Genomic DNA, 19,049 nt, shown 5'->3' on the forward strand with positions numbered 1-19,049 from the left:
CTGTGGTGAGTTCTTGTTCAGGGTCTGGATCTGTGTTGAGTTCTTGTTCAGGGTCTGGATCTGTGTTGAGTTCTTGTTCAGGGTCTGGATCTGTGTTGAGTTCTTGTTCAGGGTCTGGATCTGTGTTGAGTTCTTGTTCAGGGTCTGGATCTGTGTTGAGTTCTTGTTCAGGGTCTGGATCTGTGTTGAGTTCTTGTTCAGGGTCTGGATCTGTAGTGAGTTCTTGTTCAGGGTCTGGATCTGTGTTGAGTTCTTGTTCAGGGTCTGGATCTGTGTTGAGTTCTTGTTCAGGGTCTGGATCTGTGTTGAGTTCTTGTTCAGGGTCTGGATCTGTGTTGAGTTCTTGTTCAGGGTCTGGATCTGTGTTGAGTTCTTGTTCAGGGTCTGGATCTGTAGTGAGTTCTTGTTCAGGGTCTGGATCTGTAGTGAGTTCTGGTTCAGGGTCTGGATCTGTAGTGAGTTCTGGTTCAGGGTCTGGATCTGTAGTGAGTTCTTGTTCAGGGTCTGGATCTGTAGTGAGTTCTTGTTCAGGGTCTGGATCTGTAGTGAGTTCTTGTTCAGGGTCTGGATCTGTAGTGAGTTCTGGTTCAGGGTCTGGATCTGTAGTGAGTTCTTGTTCAGGGTCTGGATCTGTAGTGAGTTCTGGTTCAGGGTCTGGATCTGTAGTGAGTTCTGGTTCAGGGTCTGGATCTGTGTTGAGTTCTTGTTCAGGGTCTGGATCTGTGTTGAGTTCTTGTTCAGGGTCTGGATCTGTGTTGAGTTCTGGTTCAGGGTCTGGATCTGTGTTGAGTTCTTGTTCAGGGTCTGGATCTGTAGTGAGTTCTTGTTCAGGGTCTGGATCTGTAGTGAGTTCTGGTTCAGGGTCTGGATCTGTGTTGAGTTCTTGTTCAGGGTCTGGATCTGTGTTGAGTTCTTGTTCAGGGTCTGGATCTGTGTTGAGTTCTGGTTCAGGGTCTGGATCTGTGTTGAGTTCTTGTTCAGGGTCTGGATCTGTGTTGAGTTCTTGTTCAGGGTCTGGATCTGTAGTGAGTTCTTGTTCAGGGTCTGGATCTGTAGTGAGTTCTTGTTCAGGGTCTGGATCTGTAGTGAGTTCTGGTTCAGGGTCTGGATCTGTGTTGAGTTCTGGTTCAGGGTCTGGATCTGTGTTGAGGGAACATGTTTACGTTCAAAGATCTTCTCTCCAGGGATGATGTTCAGGGCAGCAGGTGCAGCAGCTCAACATTCAAAAATAAACTCATCCAAACACAGTTGTTCTCATTATTAGCAGAACATTGTTTGATAAAAATACAATGATCGCAATATTGTATGAAAAGAAATATATTAAAGTTAGAAAGAATCATCAGAATATTGGTTGAATGTGGAAACTTTAAAGGTTTTATTCAAAGGTTTTTTTTGGCAGAGAATAAATATATTTAAAATAATTAATTCAATAATTTTTGAAATGTTTTCATTGTTAAAAATCGAATATTTTTCAAGTAAATAATTGTTTTTACACAGTTTGATATTTAATTAAAGATCAACATAAATTCAATATTTAAAGTGTTGGTGTATCAGTGATTGGTTTAAAAGATCAACTCACTCTTTTTGAATTTCTATTTTAATACATTATTTTAAAATATTCTACTTTGGTGTCGAAATAATTGAAACAAATAATCAATTAAACATCAACTGTCAATCATCACAGAAGCATCACTTCCGTCAGGCGACATGTTTACGCGACAGAACTGCTGAGTTCACGGATCAACGTGTGTCACCTTCGAATGTCCGGCACCAGCAGCTGGATCTGGTTCTGGTTCTGGTTCTGGTTCCACTTCATTGATCCTGAAACAGGAGGAGAAGCTGCAGGAGTTTGACCTCCTTCTCTCTTCTGTTCTTTCATCGTCACGTGTGAACAGTTTGATTCAATGTTGATCAAGATCTTCACAGAAGTAGTGATAGTTCTTTATCTTGGTTCATTTGAGGGGTTGAGGTCCGCGGGTCGACCCGGGTCCGTTCACCAGAACACAGAACAAACATGTTTTAATTTAACTTGTGTTCTATGGATTATTATCGTCTGGAAGGTGTTTGGTTTTGAAAATGATGGTATTTTCTGTGAAACTTGTTGTTGAAATAAACCTGTTAACTAGTGATAATTAAACACAAACTCACTCACACACTGGAGCCTCTTAAAGACACACACACACACACACACACCAAATAAAGATAACAAACACTAAAATAGATCAAGCCTCTCCCTCTTATCTTGGTCAGCTCCACGACTGGACACGGGTCGGGTCGCTGGTGGTCCCGGAGAGTCCGCAGATTCCCCTGAGGCTGGAGGGAAAGGGTCTCAAAGGAGGAGGTGAGATCGAACCTGCAGAAGTTTCTCTTGTCAAAACCTCAACAAGCGAATGTTTCCAGGGAGGTTCGGACAAACGACTCCACCGCTGGTCGAGTTCCTGAAGGACATCCTGAGGAGATACCCAGAGGGTGGTCAGATCCTGAAGGTGAGCTTTGTGATAAGATATGTATTTACTGTGTTTTAAATCAAAGACGTTCACGTCAATATGGTTGGTCCTCAGGAGCTGATCCAGAACGCGGAGGACGCCGGCGCCTCTGAGGTCAAGTTCATGTTCGACGAGACGGAGTTCGGTCTGGAGTCGCTGTGGTCACCTGACATGGCTCAGCATCAAGGTGAGATCTGAGAGATCACAGCTGATCCTGGAAATCCTTCGTCTCTCACCGGCACTAACAGCTCTTAACATAGTGTTGAAGTCCAAACCAGATGGAGCTGTCAATCAAACGAGATCAAAACAATCAAACAAAATCATATAGAGTTTTAATTTGAGTCGTTATCAACAGGTTTATTAGATTCGACTGAAACAATCGTCGTTACGTGTCAAGAGTTCATGACAATGTTACTCCAGAGGAAACACTTCCAGACGGTGATGGTAACAAACGGACCGGATCCCTGGACCTGTTAGAGGAACATCCTTAATGGAGGCAGAATATTGTGTGTTGGAGACTCAGTCTTGTCAAGGTTTAAACGCCATTTTTTCCCCATTCGTCTCAAATCAAACACAAATTAAAATACAACTTGTGAACCTTTCGTTCTCCCAATAAAAGAGAGAACGTTGTCTAATCCAAGGAAGGAAAAGATCATCTTACGATGTTCTTACAGCAACAGTTTGTGTTCAACCATCATCACAACCTCCTTTAAGTCAAAGTCACGTTTGGACCCGACAGTGGTCCATGTTTCAGCTCTCGTGACCATCCTACTCCTGACGCCACCTGTCAAAAATAACCAAGTTAATTTCTGTTAATTATCTTATGATTTGACAGAGTTTGTCTCGTTGATTTATGCTCCATATCCGCGTCTAAAAACCTTCTCCTGGTGTTCCTCAGGTCCAGCGTTATACGTCTACAACGACGCCGTCTTCACGGCCGAGGACTGGAACGGGATCCAGGAGATCGCCAGGAGCCGGAAGAGAGACGATCCGTTGAAGATCGGTCGCTTTGGGATTGGATTCAACTCCGTCTACCACATCTCAGGTACGGTTGCAACATTCCAATGACGGATCTTTGGATTCGAGTGAGGAGAGCGTTTGTCCTGCAGATGTTCCGAGCATCTTCAGTGGAGACCAGATCGCCATGTTGGACCCGCACCAGACGCTGTTCGGGGTCAACGAGTCCGGTCAGTGTTGGAACCTGAGGACGGACACGAAGGAGATCTCGGAGTTGGCCGACCAGTTCGCTCCTTACGCCGGACTCTTCGGGATTTCCGAGGAGACTCTCAAGACCGGGAACTTCTCCGGGACCTTGTTCCGCTTCCCGCTCCGCATGTCCCCGACCCAGCTCAGCAGCAACATCTACAACAAGGAGAAGATCCTGGAGCTCTTCGAGTCGTTCAAGGCCGACGCCGACACGGTGGTGCTGTTCCTCAAGAGCGTGGAGAAGATCTCGCTGCACGTGCGCGAGTCGGACGGCGCCGAGCGGATGCTGTTCCAGGTCACGGCGCACGCCGACCCCGAGGACCGGCAGGAGCGCCCCAGCTCGCTGGAGACGCTGAGCAAGGCGGTCGACCGCTACAACAACGGCGTCCTCGGCGCCGCCGTCACCTGCGTCAACTACCAGGTCAACATCGAGACTCAGGACGAGACCACCAGAGGCACTCAGAGGACGAGCTGGCTGGTCTGCAACGGCGTCGGCGGCAGAGGGATGTGTGCGGAGATGGATTCGCTCGCCGACGACCTGAAGTTCATGCCCTGCATCGGCATCGCACTCCCGCTCGCCGCGCCTCACCAAGACGAAGGCGCGACGTCTCTCTTCTCAGGACGAGCCTTCTGCTTCCTCCCGCTGCCCCCCGGGGAGGAGAGCGAGACCGGACTCCCGGTCCACGTCAGCGGCTTCTTCGGCCTCACGGACAACCGTCGCAGCATCAAGTGGCGCGAGGTGGACCAGTGGAGGGACCCGGCGGCCTTGTGGAACGAGCTGCTCATCGTGAACCTCATCCCGAGAGCCTACGCCGCCCTCATCAGCGACGCCATCCGACGGGTGCGGACGGAGAAGGACCAAGACTTTATTCTGTGCCCCGAGGGGACCTATGCAGCCTGGCCGGACCCACAACGGGTCAAGTCCCGCTGGAGACCGGTCCTGCAGCCTCTGTTCCAGGACCTGCTCCAGCAGCAGGTCATCTACTCCCTCAGCAAGAGTTGGGTGAAGGTCGACCAGGCCGTGTTCTCCGACCTCGACGCCGACGACGATGTTTCCGAGGCGGTCATCAACTACCTCCAAGGCTCGGGGCTGACGCTGGCGAGGGTTCCTGCCGCCCTGGACCCGGTGCTGGACTCGTACCTGACTCCAGAGGGCGCCGAGGCCACCAGAGCGACGCCGGCTCTGCTGAGGCAGGTGATCAGGAAACACAAACACAAAGGCTCGGCGCAGGAGAAGCTGCGACTGCTGGAGTTCGCGCTGAACGACTGCAACTACAACGATCTGATCGGCCTGGAGCTGCTGCCGCTGCAGGACGAGACCTTCACGGCGTTTTCATCTTCTGTGACGGAGAAGGACGCCATTTACATCTCCTCTGAGGAGTACTCCAGGTACGAGCAGACGTCTGGAGGAGGTTCAGATTTTCAAAGGCCACTAGATGTCTCCCTCACTCTTTAGCTCTGAAGCACTAATACGATGAAACATCAGATTATATTGAAGAGAGCGCCCCCTATGTAGCTGTGAATATGACAACAGTGCATCATGAACACTCGTCAACACAAGAATATGCAGTAAATAAAGCTTATGATGAGTATGTAACTGATTAATTACTCCACTTAACTAGTAGCGTTTATGGTTAATTATCTATGAATTTAATCATCCTTATAATTATATTGGTTTATTCTTATTACTCCTTTTTCATCTCCTACATTGTTATGTGGAACAAGGATACAATAATCAACACTTTATCTGTGGTGAGCTGCACAAGCTCGAGCAACTCTTCTTACACAACCTACCGTCTAATTGAATTGACATTTACTAAATATTGTGTAAAAACGTTGGGTTCGTTCAGGGTCTCTTGAGTTTCCAGTTGATTCTGCAGCTCAGTGTCTTTTCTCTCCTCGTAGGTCTTTGTATCCAGGACTTGAATGTCGATTCGTGTTGGACACAATCAAACCCTCGGTGATGGAGAAGTTAAAGATCGCTGCCAAAACCAGAGGTAACTTTGAATTGTAATTCTATCATGTTTGTAAACTAGCAGTCAATGATCCAAACACAAGTGTATTCACGAGACGGACGAGCATCTCACTGTTTAACTTTAATTCCAGTGCAACAGTATCTGTGGGGCTGCTCAGGTACGTTCACTGCCGTCTGTTTAGTCTCAACATGAGCCAGTGCATGGTTTTTAAGTCGCACGGCAGTGACCAGATCTGTAATAAATGAAGGATTAACAATATAGTTTTGTGACTTTCTACTAACTGGTTATGTCGTGGATTTACTACTGTTGTTTCTAGAAGAAATTCTTCATTCATTTATTCAATCATTGTTCATTTAGTTTTCATTTCACGTGTGTGTTTGTGAGTCATTTAAATGCTACTAATGCTACTCATTCGATATAGAGCACGATTGGGATCCGAAAACAATATTTAAAACATTTTTATATTTTTGAGTCAGTATTAAAGAACGGTGGATCACAATACCTCATTTTTAAAAGTAGCTCTTGGACACCTTGGACAGTGTGGACACCTTCTATAGAGTGAATCTTATTTTTGGTGATTTAAGAAACGTCCAAAATAACAGTTAATGCGAACCTTCCCACATATCGTTTGCATTTGTGATCCACTAGGTGGTGAAACATTCTTTTTCACCAGAAATCTTCCACTTATTCCTGGTGCTTCTGGGAATTAGGCTCTTGAACATCTGAGATCTGTCACCAAAAGTGATAAATTCATGTATCCAGTTTAAAGCTATGGCTAGTATTTCATTTTAAATTGGACTAAGAGTCTTAGTCATCCAAACATGCAGGTCTACTGGAGAAGAAGCTCTCGAACCATGGATCATTATTTTCTTCAGGATGCTGAGTCAGACGTGTTTGAAGCTCAAGCACGAGGAAAGGTTTTTAAAATAATCCTCGATTGAACTTGGATTACAGGTCAAATTGAATGAATTACACACTGCATGGTTTATGGGTTTAAATATTCATTCAAGTTTGATACAAGTACAAGTATTATGTCAAACCACATCTTATTCATTCGGTTGGTCAGAAAAGTGAATTGGAATAAAAACAAACAATGAATTTGATAAAGAAAGTTGTTAAAAATAAACATTCAGGTCCAGGAACAAGTTTCTCGCATATTTGAGGGGCTTTAGTGTAACAATGTCGGCCACATAAGTCTGAGGTTGTTCGGATAATAGTGTTGGATCATAATGAATGAATGAATAATAATGTCTTTATTGTTTGAATAACTGTTGATGTCGTTGCAGGACGACCCTGCTCACAACTGCAAGTGCTGAACCCTGAACGCTCCGCGAGACTCATCAAGGAGATTCTAGCGACAGCTTGGCCAACTAGAGATTTCCTCGTCCAGTGGGAGCCTGGAAACCAAGAGTTGAGGCATCCGACCATCTCCTGGATGAAGGTCATCTGGAAGCATCTCTACATACATTTTGCTGATAGTTTGAGCAGCTTTGAAGACATGCCTTTGATCCCACTCGTGCCACTTGAAGAAAACATGGAGAAGGTTCAGCTTCTCCGTCTTAAATCTCCGTCGCCTATTGTCCTCGTGAGCGAGGAACAGACGCCTCTTCCTGAAAACCTTCTGGAGATCATGGAGAGACTCGGAGCTGTTGTGATGAAAAGGATGGATTCGTGTTTGCTGCACCCACTTCTGAAGAACTACATCCACCCTGCGTCGCCGAGTCTTCTGCTGCAAATTATGAGTCGACTGCCAACGCAGCGTTTGTCCGGCCTTGTGTCAGGCTTCGCTGCCAAAGAAAAGCTTGCGCTCCGAAGGTTTCTATCAGGCCTGTCCAATGTGACAGAGAAAGAAAAGCATACTCTGCTGGAGCTTTCCATCTTTGAAAAGATAGGGAGCCCCTCGGAAGGAAGCACGACGTTCACTTCACTCAGGGGCGTCCGAGCCCTTCATCACCGGGCGAAGTATCCACCGGAAGTGAAGCTGTCCTCGACCATCGTGGGTTCTCACGACGAGGAATCCATCCGCCTGATCAAGCTGCTGAATGTTGAGCAAGTAAAGACGACGGACTGTGTGAAGCTGATTCTACAGGATATTGACAGAGGGTTTTATACGACAGACGACGTCACACAAATAATGCTCTGGGCACTTAAACACCTCGCCTTTCTCAAGAGTGAAAACCCGAACGTGATCGTGTGGCTCACGTCTCTCAAGTTCATCCAGATGCCTTGTGGGAAGCTCGCCACATCCTCAGAGCTCTTCGACCCGGAGCTGAAGATTCTGCAGAACTTATTTTACATGGAAGAGAAAATCCGATTCCCTTCAAGTGCATTTACCTCCCCAGACATCCTTCACTCACTCAGACAGCTCGGGCTGAGGAATGAAGTTCAGCTCACTGAGAAAGACGTCCTTCAGGTGGCGAAAAAGATTGAAGAATTGCAAAGCAACAACAACTCTGACTGGGAACCCATTATTGAAAAAGCAAAAACACTTCTGCAAATCCTTAACAAGCAAACTAAACTAGTCAAGTCCTCCACTGCTCAAGCATCCTTGCTCAAACTGAAGTGGGTTCCTGCCTGCAAAGATAGACCACCAACATATCCCAAATCTCTAGCCTGGGTTGGGGATTCTTTAAATATCTGCTCCCTGACAGAGATGTGCGATATATCCCATGCTGTGCTGGTTGGATCTTCTGTTGCTGTGGTGGAACATACGTCGGCAGGTATGAAGAAGGCGTTGAAGTTAACGGCAGTGCCACAGGTGGATCAAGTGCTACGACACCTTAGAGCCGTGAATGATTGGCACAAGTCTCAAGCGTTCAGCACAGAGGATTGGTATCAGTTCCAGCAAATGCTGTTTGAGATTTACAACTTCATGCAAGCTCACCTTGAGGATGCAAGAGAAGCCATGAAATCCTTGCCCTTTGAATGGGTTTGGACTGGAAAGACCTTCTCGTCTCCGGGAAAAACTGTCCTCAGACCTCTTCCTGACCTTGACCTACAGCCTTACCTTTACTCTCTTCCAAAAACCATGAGGAAGTTTCATAAACTTTTCAAGTTCTGTGGTTCGGTGGAAGAAGTTGCAGCGAGCCATGTGTTTGAAGTCATCAACACGATCCAACAGTGTTGTGCGAGGGAGTTGACAAAAGAAGATAAACGTGACGTCTTAATCTTGATCAACTCTCTGAGATGGCTTTACAAAAACCAAATCAATGTGGAGACTGACATGCATGTGCCTATTTATTGTTATAAGGATCCGAACAAACTAGCAATGAAACCCATCCATGAATGCACGTACTGTGACATCAAGGTGGACGACTTGAATGACTTACTCGAAGACTCTTCAGAGCCGATCATTCTGGTGCACGACGACATTCCCATGAAAACCGCAGAGTGGCTTAAAGTGCCATGTTTGAGCACCAGACTCATAAATCCGGAGAACCTTGGCTTCGAGCAGTCGGGACAACGTGAACCTCTGACCGTGAGAATCAAGAACATTTTAGAGGAGTATCCGTCGGTGGCAGACATTTTTAAGGAGATTCTGCAGAATGCAGACGATGCAAGTGCCACAGAATGTAGTTTCCTGATTGACATGAGAAAGAACACGGACATCCGAGAGAATCTTCTCGACCCCGGGATGATCGCCTGTCACGGCCCGTCTTTGTGGTCCTTTAACAACTCGGTATTTACAGACACAGACTTTCTAAACATCACCAGGTTAGGTGGATCCGTCAAGAGGAGCGAAGCTGAGAAAGTTGGGAAGTTCGGCTTGGGTTTCAACTCGGTTTACCACATCACTGACATCCCCATCATCATGAGCAGGGAGTTCATGATCATGTTCGACCCCAACATCAATCACATCAGCAAACACATCCGAGATCAGTCCAACCCAGGCATCAAAATAAACTGGAGCAAACAGCAGAAAAGGTTGAGGAAATTCCCAAATCAGTTCAAACCGTTCATCAACGTATTCAACTGCCAGCTCCCCCTGGCTCAGGATCTGCCGTACAAATACGATGGCACACTGTTCAGACTACCCTTTAGAACCGAACATGAGGCGACAGTGAGTGAAATCAGTAGCTTGTACTACAACACGACAGACATTTACTCTCTCGTTGATGAGTTCAGCATATGTGGACATCGGTTCATTCTGTTCACCCAGCATGTCGGAAGTATGGTCTTAAAGTACTTGAAGTTTGAGGAACCGAATCCAGCGGGAGCACAAGATGTTGTTACGATCAACAAAAGTGTCTGGTCCTCCAAAGCCTCCTACGGACCTCTCAGCATCCTTAAATCTGCAGCTAAGGTGATGAGGAAGGTTTCGACCACGAACAAGGTGCCGGCTGATGTACCCAGATCAGGCTGTATAATCCGTGTTGTGGTGGAGGAGTTTCACAATGTTTTCAAACGCATCGTTGAGCTTCACTCGCCACTTTTCCGAGGCTCAGAGGAAGACCCAAATCAATACTTTGAAATGGCAGCAAAAGGCATCCAGACTCGACGACTAACGGATGAAATGCCACAGAAAGCATGTGAGACGACCAACTGGCTTATCTGCTCCTGCATGGATGGAACAGAAGCGCTAAAGTTTTCTCTGAACGAGAGTGGAAAGAGGCTCGGACTAGTGCCATGTGGTGGCGTCGCTGTTCTGCTTACAGAGGAAGAGAATCGAAAATGGATGGTAAAGACCACGGCTAACCCTATCGGTGAGGTATTTTGTTACCTGCCTCTGCGGATCAAAACGGGCCTGCCTGTCCACATCAACGGCTGTTTTGCTGTGACCTCGAACAGAAAAGAGATTTGGAAGACGGACACCAAAGGACAGTGGAACTCTGTCTTCATGAGACATGTGATCGTTCAGGCCTATCTAGCGGCGCTGGCGATGTTACGTGTTCTGGCCGAGAGTGGAGAACTTAAAGACTACTGCTATTATGCAGCGTGGCCCGATCCAAGTCAAGTGCACGATGACTTCACTCTGGTCAGCCAGGGCGTGTACCAAGAAATCGCAAAAGGAGGCGACGGTGACCAGTCGAGGGTGTTTTCTGACGGTAAAACCTGGGTGTCGATCAAACAAGTTAGATTTCTTGATGATACCTTACTCTGTAGACCAGATATTGGATCTGCGTCGTTCAAGATCTTCCTGAAATACCTCAAAAGTGGTTCACAGAATCTCTGTGCTGTGGAGCTTCCAGAGTGGGTGAAGGAAGGGTTTGATGACGCCGGCTGCAAAGGGAAACTGATGGAAAACACTCTGACAGAAACACAGTTCTTCACAGACATCTTTTTCCCTCACATTGAAGAAATCGACGAAGACCTTCGAAATCCTCTCATGCATTATGTCCTGAATGAAAAACCTGGCGATTATGCCTCGATTCTCAGAGAAACCCCTTGCATACCGTGTTCTGGGCCGAGGAAGGAGTTGGTGTTACCGTCCAGACTGATCCATCCCGAGGGAAGAGTTGCCAAGCTGTACAACTCAGAAGACGGTAGGTTTCCCGAAGGCACCACAAAAGACTACTTAAATCCTGTTTGCCTTGTGAAGCTGGTACAGTTAGGAATGGTGAAGGATGATCTCTCGTGGAAAGATCTGATCGAACGAGCCAAGTCTGTGTCAGGGCTCAATGAAAACGATCACATGGCCGCTTGCTTTCGCAGTAGCATCCTGCTCAGCCTCATCGATGAAAAACTAAAGATGAAAGATACTCCTCCAGCTACACTCCTAGAAGAGTTACAGGATATTAAGTTCCTTTCGTTTCTTACAAGACCTGCAGGTTTCTCACTGCCCTGGTATGGAAATAACTTTTCCCCGTCGATGATGTTCAGTGCAAAAGACCTGTTTACGACTGAGCACCAAGACACGGTGTGTCTGACGAAGGCGATCCTGAACGAGAACTCACCGTCGTTCAAAGGTTGTGGCTCGGTTTCGTTAGCAGTTAAAGACTTCATTGGTCTCATAAAGAAACCTTCAGTTATGCTTGTGATAAGTCAACTTAAAAAACTGTCGCAGTCATTTGACGGCGTCACAATGTATCAAGAAAACATCACGAATGCCTGTTACAAGTATCTGCATGAAGAGATGCTGCAGGACGAGAACGCAAAGATGCAAATCACAGAAGAACTGACACAGTTCAACTCAGTCCTGGTGGAAAACACGTACGTCAGTCCTTCCAAAGTCGCATTCCACCTGAATTTTGATGCTACGCCGCACCTTTACCAGCTTCCTAATAAGTACAGAAACAGCTGTTGTGAGCTTTTCCAAAATGTTGGAGTAAAGGCCAGTTTTATGGTGGAAAACTTTTCAGAGGTTCTCGGATCAGTGAAACAAGACTGTGGTAGAAGAGGTCTTTCAGAGGAGAACTTCCAGCTGTGCCGCAGAATCATAAGTGAGGGAATATGGAGCTTAATACGAGACAAAACCCAAGAATTTTGCCTCGAAAACTACGATGGGATTCTTCTCCCCGATTCCAACCTGACCTTGCTGCCGTCAAAATCCCTCTGTTACAATGACTGCCCATGGATCAAAGTCCGAGACGGTTCGGTTAAATACTGTCATGAAGACATTCCGAGAGAAGTAGCAGTTAAACTGGGAGCAGTTCCAAAACGCCACAAGGCACTAGAACGATACGCATCAAATATCTGTTTTACTCCACTCGGAACCGAGTTTGGCCAAAAAGAAAAACTGACAAGCAGGATCAAGAGCATTTTGAATGCATATCCGTCAGAGAAGGAGATGCTGAAAGAGCTGCTTCAAAATGCAGACGACGCGAAAGCCACAGAAATATATTTTGTCTTCGACCCGAGGATACATCCCACAGACAGAATATTTGACGATAAATGGATCCCTATGCAAGGTCCGGCACTGTGTGTGTACAACAATCAACCTTTCACCGAGGATGATGTCAGAGGGATACAGAACCTGGGGAGAGGGACCAAAGAGGCCAATCCCGAAAAAACTGGTCAGTATGGGATCGGTTTCAACTCTGTCTATCACATCACAGACTGTCCCTCCTTCATATCCAACAATGACATATTGTGCATCTTTGACCCGCATGCTCAGTTCGCACCTGGTGCGACTGCTCTGAGTCCCGGGAGGATGTTCAGAGATCTGGATTCTGATTTTAGATCCCAGTTTTCAGATGTTCTCAACCTGTACTTGGGGGCACATTTCAAGTTGGAGAGAAGCACGATGTTCCGGTTCCCTATTCGCTCAAAAGAAATGAGCAAAACATCGGAAATAAGTTCCGTCCCTGCGTCCGACAGGATGGTGCAAAGCCTTCTCGATAAACTCAAAACTGATGGTGCAGAGCTTCTGATGTTCCTGAACCACATGGAAAAGATATCAATATGTGAAATCGAAGACACCACTGGAGACCTTAAAGTGCTCTACTCTGTCACAGCAAAAATATCAGACGGTGATCGGTTGAAACGCAAACAGTTCCATGCATCGGTCATTGACAGTGTGACCAAAAAGAAGCCCCTCACATCAATTCCAGTTCAACAAATCACCTACACAATGGATATAGGGGACACGGAAGGGAATTTGACGACGTGGATGATCTGCAACAGATCTGGCTTCCCCAACATTGAGAACGTCTCCAAAAGTGTGATCTCTGCCCACAAGAACGAAGACATCACATTGTTTCCCAGAGGAGGAGTCGCCGCTTGTGTCAGTCACAACTACAGAAAAGCCCACAGAGCCTTTTGCTTTCTACCTCTAGCCCTTGAGACGGGCCTACCTTTCCACGTCAACGGCCACTTTGCCTTAGATTCTGCAAGAAGAAACCTGTGGAGAGACGACAACGGAGTGGGGGTCAGGAGCGACTGGAACCACAACCTGATGACCTCGTTGATAGCACCTGCATGTGTGGAGTTGCTGATTCAGATAAAGAGGCGAAGCTTCCCAGGTCCTGACCCCACCATGAGTGTAATACAAGGAACCCCGCTTCACGTTGTTAAAGACACCCTCAGAAAGTTCCTTTCGTTCTTCCCAGCGAACCGTCTGGACCTTCAGCCAGACTGCTACTGCCTTGTCAAGGCGGTGTACAACTGTGTTCATTCTGACATGAAGAGAGTGATTCCAGTTGTCAGGGCGCCTCATCCAGACTCTGAACTGCATTCTGTGAACTCTGTGATCTACATCTCATGGGTGAACACGTCCACTGTCAACAAGGGCAGGGCCTACTTTGATAACCTGCTACAAGATGAACTTCAGTATCTCAAGAACATAGAATACAATACAACCTCGAGGAAGTCTGTGGCGGAAAATGTTTATAGATTGAAAACTTTGCTGCTAGATATTGGTTTCAACCTCGTCCACAGCTGTGATGAGACGGCAAACATCTACCTGTGTTTGGAAGATGCAGGGATACCAGTGAGCTACGTGACACCGAGGGATGTCCGCAACTTTCTTCACACCTTCTCATCCTCCGACACCTCTTGCCACGTTGGAAAGCTTCCATGTCGTCTTCCGCAGTCGAACTACAAACTTGTCCATCACTTGAAGCTCATGGTTGACTATTGTTTCAAGGACGTAGAGGAGGACCCGACCGTCATCGATGGTTTGCCCCTTTTGAATACCATGGACAACATGCTTCAAGTTTTTGATTCCAAACGACCAAGGTTCTTAACCACGCACCATGAACTGATCTCGTCCAGGAAAGAGATGTTCATGAATACAATGTACATGAAGTACAGCAGCGTCCTGTTGACGACCGGAGCGGCCAAAGTGTTTGATATCAGTGGCTTCGGTGAACTTCTGGGATCAGTTCTACCGCGAGAGTATCGCACGAAGATCCCCGTAAGGTGGAGAGAAACCTTTCCCGGTGAATCCTGGTTAAAAAATGTTTGGACTTTCATCAGCGAGAACACGGCTGTGAAGGAAGATCAACTGGAGATGAAGCCGACTTTTGAGACGGTGCTTGACATCCTGAAGGACTGGGCCCTGCTGCCCGGGATCAAGTTCATGGCAAGGGACAAACTAATCGTACCCGAGCATGATGTGCTTTTGCCCCCAAGTTTATTAAATATAGTGATTTTCCCTCAAGGCCAGAATGACAAGGTGTTCCATACCTTAATGAAAGCAGGATGCATTCAACTTTCTGTCAACAAAATATGTGGCAAAGAGAATCCGATTCTGCACTTTCTTGCCCAACACACTGCCAACATAGAGAGTCCAGCCAGCATTCTTACGGCCCTGGAATACATGATCCAGACGTCCACGTTAAAAACCGTGAACCTTTCTGACAAAGACATCGAAGCTCTCCTGTTGTACTTCAACTCCAACCTGGCTGCCCTAACACAACAAGATGCAAAGACAATCAAACTCCTTCCATGCTTTAAACTAGTCAATGGGAAATATGTGGGCATCGCAAATTATGGAACAAACTACGTCCTCGCCAAAACCATTCCAACGGCTGACATAGATAAATGGTCTCACACAACCTCTTATTCTTTCCTGCTTGACAACCAACAGCTGAAAGACCTGTACACCTTCCTCGGCTGCGTTCCGATCGACGATCTAGAATTGTACCTTCATCACCTTCTTCCCAAGTTTGAAAGCTTTTCCTATGACGCCAAAGCTCAGCATGTTGTGTATTTGAAAGAGAGGCTTTTGTCGATCGAAGAATGCTGTGAAATGAAGGAGCAGCTGTTTGAAAAGATCGAGAGTCTTGCTTTTATCTATGACCAATCCAGCAGACTCCGGCCCGCCAAGTTCTTCTTTGACAAAACGGAGAAGGTGTTTGAAGTCATGCTGCCGGCAAAGTCGTTCATACCGAACGACTTTTTCAGGAAAGTGGAACAAATTTCCAAACCTAAAAATGGCTCACTCTCACTAACATCCTGGATCACCTTTCTGAGAAGTATCGGTTTGAAGTATGAAGTGTCGCAGCAACAAGTTCTTCAGTTTGCAAAGGAGGTCAGCATCAGATCTCAAACAGAGTCCTGGACCAAAGAAAAGTTGCAAAATGTTGTTGAAGTCCTCTTGAATCACATTTTCAACGAAAGAACTGATCTGTTCGAGGGTTCTTTTCTGAAAGAGCTCTCCATGATACCCTTCCTGTGTCCTGAGCGAGCCCCTCAAGAACTAACCAGGCTTCATTCGCAGTACCAGGAGATGAGCGGCACACTTCCACTTATTCGATTCAGCGGATCTCAAGTGAATCCAAAATTCAAACAGACGGACGTCATTCACTTGCTCTGGACTGCTTGTCCAATCCTGCCAGAAAAAGCGACTCCGGCGAGCATTAAGGAGCAGTTGAGTAGTTCCCTCACGGGTCAGGAACAACTGGACCAAGTGATGGAATTGTTGTGCGTAAATTTTGACCCGTCGTTAGAAAAAGTCATCAACAATTGCAAAAACATCTGCAATATATCCAATCCTGACGATGAGATGGTGAAAACCAGGAACAAAGTTCTCAGGTCCACGTATGAGTTTCTGAACGCAGAAAAAAGAGAATTTCGTTTGCAGCTTCGTGGGGTTCCGTTCGTCATGGTTGAGGATGGATGGAAGCTGCTGAAGGCCGAGGAGGTCGTTATCAATCTAGACAATGAATCAGACTTCAAGCCGTACTTGTACAAGCTGCCACTAGAGCTCGGCATCTTCCACCAGCTCTTCAAACTTCTGGGAACCGAGGACGTCGTGTCTATAAAACAATACGTGGAGGTTCTTTGGCGAATCTTTAGAATCTCCGAGGGGAAGCATCTCGACCCAAATGAAATGAGGACCGTGAAACGAGTCGTGTCCGGACTCTTCAAGTCTCTTCACAATGACCCGGTGGAGATCCGTAAAGCTCTGGAGAGCCTCAGAGAGTTGTCGTTTTACCTGCCCAGTCATGACGGTCGGTTAGCAAAGTCTAGCAGCTTAGTCTTCGACGACGCCCCACATTACAAGAGCAGGATTCAGGGCAACATCGGAGTTCAGATGCTCGTGGACATGAGCCAGTGCTATCTAGGCAAAGATCACTCCTTTCACACCAAGTTGATAATGTTGCTGCCACAGAAGTTAAGACCCAAACTCTTGAGTAGTCTCCTGGAGGAACAACTGGACGAAGACTCCCCGAAAATGTGCCAGTTTGGTGCTTTGTGTTCCCTTCAGGGTCGTCTGCAACTCCTGCTGTCGTCGGAGCAGTTCATCACGGGACTCATCAGGATAATGAAGCACGAGAACGACAGTGCATACGTCGTGAATGAAGAAAAAGCCATTCGTCTCTGCAAAGCTCTCTGTGAGGGCCTCAAAGTGTCGTGTTTTGAGAAGCTCCAGACGACTCTGAGAGTGAAGGGTTGTAGTCCCATCGCACACAGTCGCAGCGAAACGCTCGCCTTCCTCAAGAGATACGGCACCGCAGTCATTCACCTCTACATCCAACACTCCGACAGCAAAGACATCAACTTCCTGTTGGCCCTCGCTATGACCCTGAAGTCCGCGACCGACAACTTGATATCGGACACTTCTTATCTCATCGCCATGTTGGGCTGCAACGACATCTACAGAATAACGGAAAAGTTGGACAATCTCGGAGTAAAATATGACGCGACAGAGCCTTCGAAGCTGGAGCTCCCTCTCCCTGGAACCCCGATCCCAGCCGAGATACATCACACGCTGCTTATGGATCCCATGAATGTGTTCTATCCAGGGGAGTACGTCGGGTATCTGGTGGACTCTGAAGGTGGCGACATATACGGATCTTATCAGCCCACGTACACCTACGCCATCATCGTCCAAGAAGTGGAACGAGAAGGAGAAGAAAACTCCATTTATCTTGGAAAGTGCTTCCAGATCGACATCGGTTACAGCGAGTACAAAATAGTCAGTTCCCTGGACCTGTACAAGTTCTCGAGGCAAGACGAAGGCAGCCACGTGCGAGACACCAGCGCTCCGTCCACCCCGACCAGTCCTGAGAGCCGGACTTCATCTCAACCCACGGTTCCTCCGCTCTTCAAGAGTAAAGAGAAACATAAACAGTCGCAGCAGAACCAGTCGCCCAAGAAGCTCAAGCTCAACGCGTTGCCTGACATCCTGAAAGAAGTGACCTTAGTCGTGGAGCAAGCGTGGAAACTCAACGACGCAGAAAGAAAGAAGATCTTGCGCCGTTTGTACCTCAAGTGGCATCCGGATAAAAACGCAGAGAACCTGGACATCGCCACGGAAGTCTTCAAGCACCTGCAGAACGAGATCAACAGGATGGAAAAACAGTCTTTGGATCAGCAGAACATGGATCGAGCGTCACGACGGTCGTACTCCTCGTCCTCGGCTCGCTTCCAGTCGGAGAAGTTCTCGTATCAAAGGTTCTACTCCTCATGGAACCAAGAGGCGACGAGTCACAAGTCGGAGAAGCAACCGTTCCGGGAGCCGCACACGGGCTACGCCGGGTCGTCGCACTCGCAGCGTTTCTTCGTGCCGCCGACGTTCAAGACGGTCGGGAACCCGGTGGAGGCTCGACGCTGGCTGCGACAGGCCAGAGCCAACTACTCGGCTGCGAGGAACGACCTTCACAAGAACGCCAACGAGTGGGTCTGCTTCAAATGCTACCTCGCCACCAAGCTGGCCCTCATCGCCGCCGACTACGCCGTGAGAGGGAAGTCGGACAAAGACGTGAAGCCGACGGCGCTCGCTCAGAAGGTGGAGGAGTACGGCGCTCAGCTCGCAGGACTCGCCAACGACGTCCAGATCCTGGACGGCTACGGCGTGGACAGTCTGAGGACACGTTACCCGGATCTCCTGCCGTTCCCTCAGATCCCCAACGACAGGTTTACCTCGGAGGTGGCGATGCGGGTGATGGAATGTACGGCGCGGATCATCATCAAGCTCGAAGCTTTCGTCCAGCAAAAAATATAACCAAGTGTCCAACGCTGTAGAAAACATGTTCGCTTCGCTTGCAGCTCCTGAAGCTCCAGGAGCGTCGACTAGAAACAAACACTCGCCTCAGCAATAGATCCGTTTACCAAAGTCTCCTTCATTGCGTTGAATTCTAGACGATTTACTTTATTTTTTTATAACATGTCGATATAGAAAATGTATATTTTAAAGCGTCTTCGATGATTGTGGTTCCATCGCAAGACAAGAGCATAGTTTTTATATTTAAGTATTTTTATTGATTTACGATCTTTGTTTCGAGTCAAGAGCACTTTATGGAGCCGGAGTTTAGAGAAGTCGCACTGAAGAGAAACATGTTTTTGTTGTTGCAGCCGATGATTCAACCGTTTTATCAACTTTTCATTTAGTCTGAGAGACATTTTCTCAAAGTTTCATCCGTTTTTATCCTGCGAACAAGTGTTGATTCTGCGACACGACGACGAAAAGCAGCTTGTTTTGTACCTGATCCATGAATGTCCCAAAACATGTCAAATGTACAGAAGATGCTGAATTAAAGTTTCATAAAATACT

At 47.1% G+C, this 19,049-nt stretch overlaps 1 protein-coding gene across 1 annotated transcript; it reads left to right on the forward strand.

Annotated features, from left to right (window-relative positions):
• Window positions 1–2,561: 2,561 nt before the first annotated feature.
• sacs (sacsin molecular chaperone) lies at window positions 2,562–19,049 on the forward strand. Its single transcript, XM_087795080.1, has 5 exons — window positions 2,562–2,673; window positions 3,385–3,531; window positions 3,596–5,081; window positions 5,598–5,689; window positions 6,955–19,049. The coding sequence occupies exons 1-5, from the start codon at window positions 2,610–2,612 to the stop codon at window positions 18,498–18,500; spliced, it is 13,335 nt and encodes a 4,444-aa protein (XP_087651206.1). The 5' UTR covers window positions 2,562–2,609; the 3' UTR covers window positions 18,501–19,049.

Source organism: Callionymus lyra, chromosome 7 (assembly GCF_982586985.1).
Source record: "Callionymus lyra chromosome 7, fCalLyr1.hap1.1, whole genome shotgun sequence".
Taxonomy (NCBI): Eukaryota; Metazoa; Chordata; class Actinopteri; order Syngnathiformes; family Callionymidae; genus Callionymus; species Callionymus lyra.